Genomic DNA, 2,576 nt, shown 5'->3' on the forward strand with positions numbered 1-2,576 from the left:
TAGACACACATTGCCATCGTGTGCTTGCCACTCTAGCGGTGCAGCTTAAACAAAGCTCATTAAAGCATGCAAACGACGTGCTAAGAAAATTTTAAGTATGCCTCAGAGATGAGCACGCACGTAGAAGTGGTCTCGGAGGCTGTCTAATAATCCTAGTCACTACAAAATGGCCTTAGAGACAGTCGTTTAGTGTTGTGCGATCTCTGAGACTGCAAAGTTTAACCACACCCGTTTGGTGCGCTGCGAACTTAAATCAGCCGCAGGGACCTATTGAAGTGTACTCTCTTGGCCTTTTATATTACTCTCTGCCGCCGAGGCCAGATTTTAGAGTTGGTGCGACTATAAAATACCCCGCAATTAAAACATATTATTGTTGGTCCTGGAATGTGGCACGTCTAGGGATCGTGAAACATGGTAGTGTCTTCAGCAAGTGATCTTCTGCAACATAAAAAACCTGTGTGTCCCCATGCTCTGCAGTTTTTCACCCCTTAGCAAAGTAGGGGTGGGGGGGAGGGGCTTTGTCGGACAGTCATATCTGCGTATAGCCTCTTCAAGCCAGACAATGACTGTCAGAATAAAGTTCATATTAAATTCAGTTCACACCGCAAAATAAAATGGAATGATTGCTGGTTGTCTACTGACGAAGCATGCAGGAATGTGAACACTTACTTTCAGGCCACGAGAAGAGACACGTGGCATGCGACGCAAGTGTGAAGTTCCCGTACACAGTTCTGTACCCCGTGACTGAAACGACGCCAACAACGTAACTGGCGCTGCTTTGCTCCTACGTCTAAGAAAACTTCACTATATAAAAACGTAAGCATGTCGAATACACATAAAAGCGTGAAACCTTTAAACAGGAAATTAACACAAGATCTAAAAATTTATACTGTTTGTATGTAAGTGTGCATAAATTCACTTCCATCGTTCTAGCCTCGAAATGCTCCCCGACAAGAATTTCCTCCAAGCATTAATTGCAGCGGGCGTCATCAGGCGTTCTTCTTTAGCCTGGAGAACATTTATTACGATCTCGCCCATCACCTCGAAGTGGCTAGGCCAGACGCTCTGGCGCTGAAGATGCTCGGTCGCATTGCGGCGTACAAGCACCTCGAAGGTGGCCGGGTCGAGGATGTTGTCCACCATGGACGTCAGGTGGTAGCCGACGGCGCAGCCGTGCGCCCTGAACGCCGGGACGTCCTTGAGCCCCGCCACGTTGTTGGCGCGGAAGTTGCGGAACATGGGCAGGTACTCGGGGTGCCTCACGAACTGCGAGAGGAAGAGGAGGACGCCGCACTCGCGGTTGTTGCTGCAGAAGGCGCGCCAAGTGTTCTTGATCAGATTCTTCTCGTTCTCCGTCAAGCCCGATACCGTGTCTGGCAGCTCGCCCGTCTTGCGCGCCGCATTGCCCATCGTTCCGTGCGACGTCGAAACACTTCGTAGCCTTTAGTATTTTCAGGCGTAGATGGCGATCGTAGCTCTTGTTCTTGTTCTTGTTGCCTTTCACTTATGGCTCATACCCGCTGTGAGGGATCGGCTAATATTTAAGTGGTCTTATAAAGTATTATTCGTTGTTGGAGTAAAAGAACTTACAGAATGAAAAAATTACAAATTTTAGGAGAAGTTTTGATGATCCCTGATCTGTACATACTATAAAGTTTTTGTAATAGTAACAGATGATAACCTAGATTAAGATCTAACTTAAAAAAGGAAGAAAAAGGGAGAAGTTATGCGTATGTCGACGCAAAGCAATCCTGTTAGTTTGTAGGTCTTTTCGTTTCATTCAGATAATTCCGCACTGCCTCGCAAACTTTCGCACTGGCAAAACCAGAAATAGAGGCTCCAAAGACAGAAACACGGACATAGGTAAATTAATTCCAATAGCACGTAAAGGATCTTCTAGCTTGGATCTACGAGCTATATTGAATCGTCTACATGTCAAAAAGTAATGATCCATAGTTTCTGACTTGCCAAGGAAAGCGCACATTGAAGAAAGGAGCCTGGCCAGATTCATGTTAGTATAAATTTAGTTTGGGCACCCCACAGTGCAGCCTCGTAATTGTGGCTTCTAGTTTACGTGTGTCACAAGAGGATCGGCGCTAGGGATATAATAAATGCTGATATTCAGTCGAATTTGTGAGTGATGTACCTGTGGAGCTTTTCATATTGGTACGCCTTTGAAGTTACGCAGCTGTTACACAAGCGGATGATGGAAAACACGGTAAATGTGGCCCACTTATTGCTGACTTCTCTAAAAAATCGGCCATTTCGTTTAATTGCAACCCTTTATAGCCCGGCACCCAAACTAATCTTACTTTTCTCAAATGTGTGTGTGTGGGGGGGGGGGTAATAATGCACGAAACGCCTTTATTATCTGCGATTCAGCACCAACAGAAAGTTGAGCGCATAGAGACAGAGAATCTGTAATTATAACAGCGATGACACTTCCGCGTTTAACTTTCGTAAGGCTAGTACCAGTGCCAAAAACTCAGCCACAAGAACGGGTATGAAATCAGGTAGTCGGAGCGAATGGGACCAATCTAAGTTTGGGCTGAATATACCAACAGTTGACATTTAGT

The 2,576-nt window shown here is 45.7% G+C and overlaps 1 protein-coding gene across 1 annotated transcript; it reads right to left on the reverse strand.

The window, feature by feature from the left end:
• Nucleotides 1-915: 915 nt before the first annotated feature.
• On the reverse strand, nucleotides 916-1,410 carry LOC142785400 (hemoglobin subunit beta-1-like). Its single transcript, XM_075883881.1, has one exon. The coding sequence runs from the start codon at nucleotides 1,408-1,410 to the stop codon at nucleotides 916-918; it is 495 nt and encodes a 164-aa protein (XP_075739996.1).
• Between the last annotated feature and the right edge of the window lie 1,166 nt (nucleotides 1,411-2,576).

This window comes from Rhipicephalus microplus, unplaced genomic scaffold (genome assembly GCF_043290135.1).
Source record: "Rhipicephalus microplus isolate Deutch F79 unplaced genomic scaffold, USDA_Rmic scaffold_21, whole genome shotgun sequence".
In the NCBI taxonomy this organism is placed as follows: Eukaryota; Metazoa; Arthropoda; class Arachnida; order Ixodida; family Ixodidae; genus Rhipicephalus; species Rhipicephalus microplus.

Coding starts and splice junctions, on each gene's coding strand:
- LOC142785400 (XM_075883881.1), bottom strand. CDS start 1,410: ATGGGCAATGCGGCGCGCAAGACGGGCGAGCTGCCAGACACGGTATCG.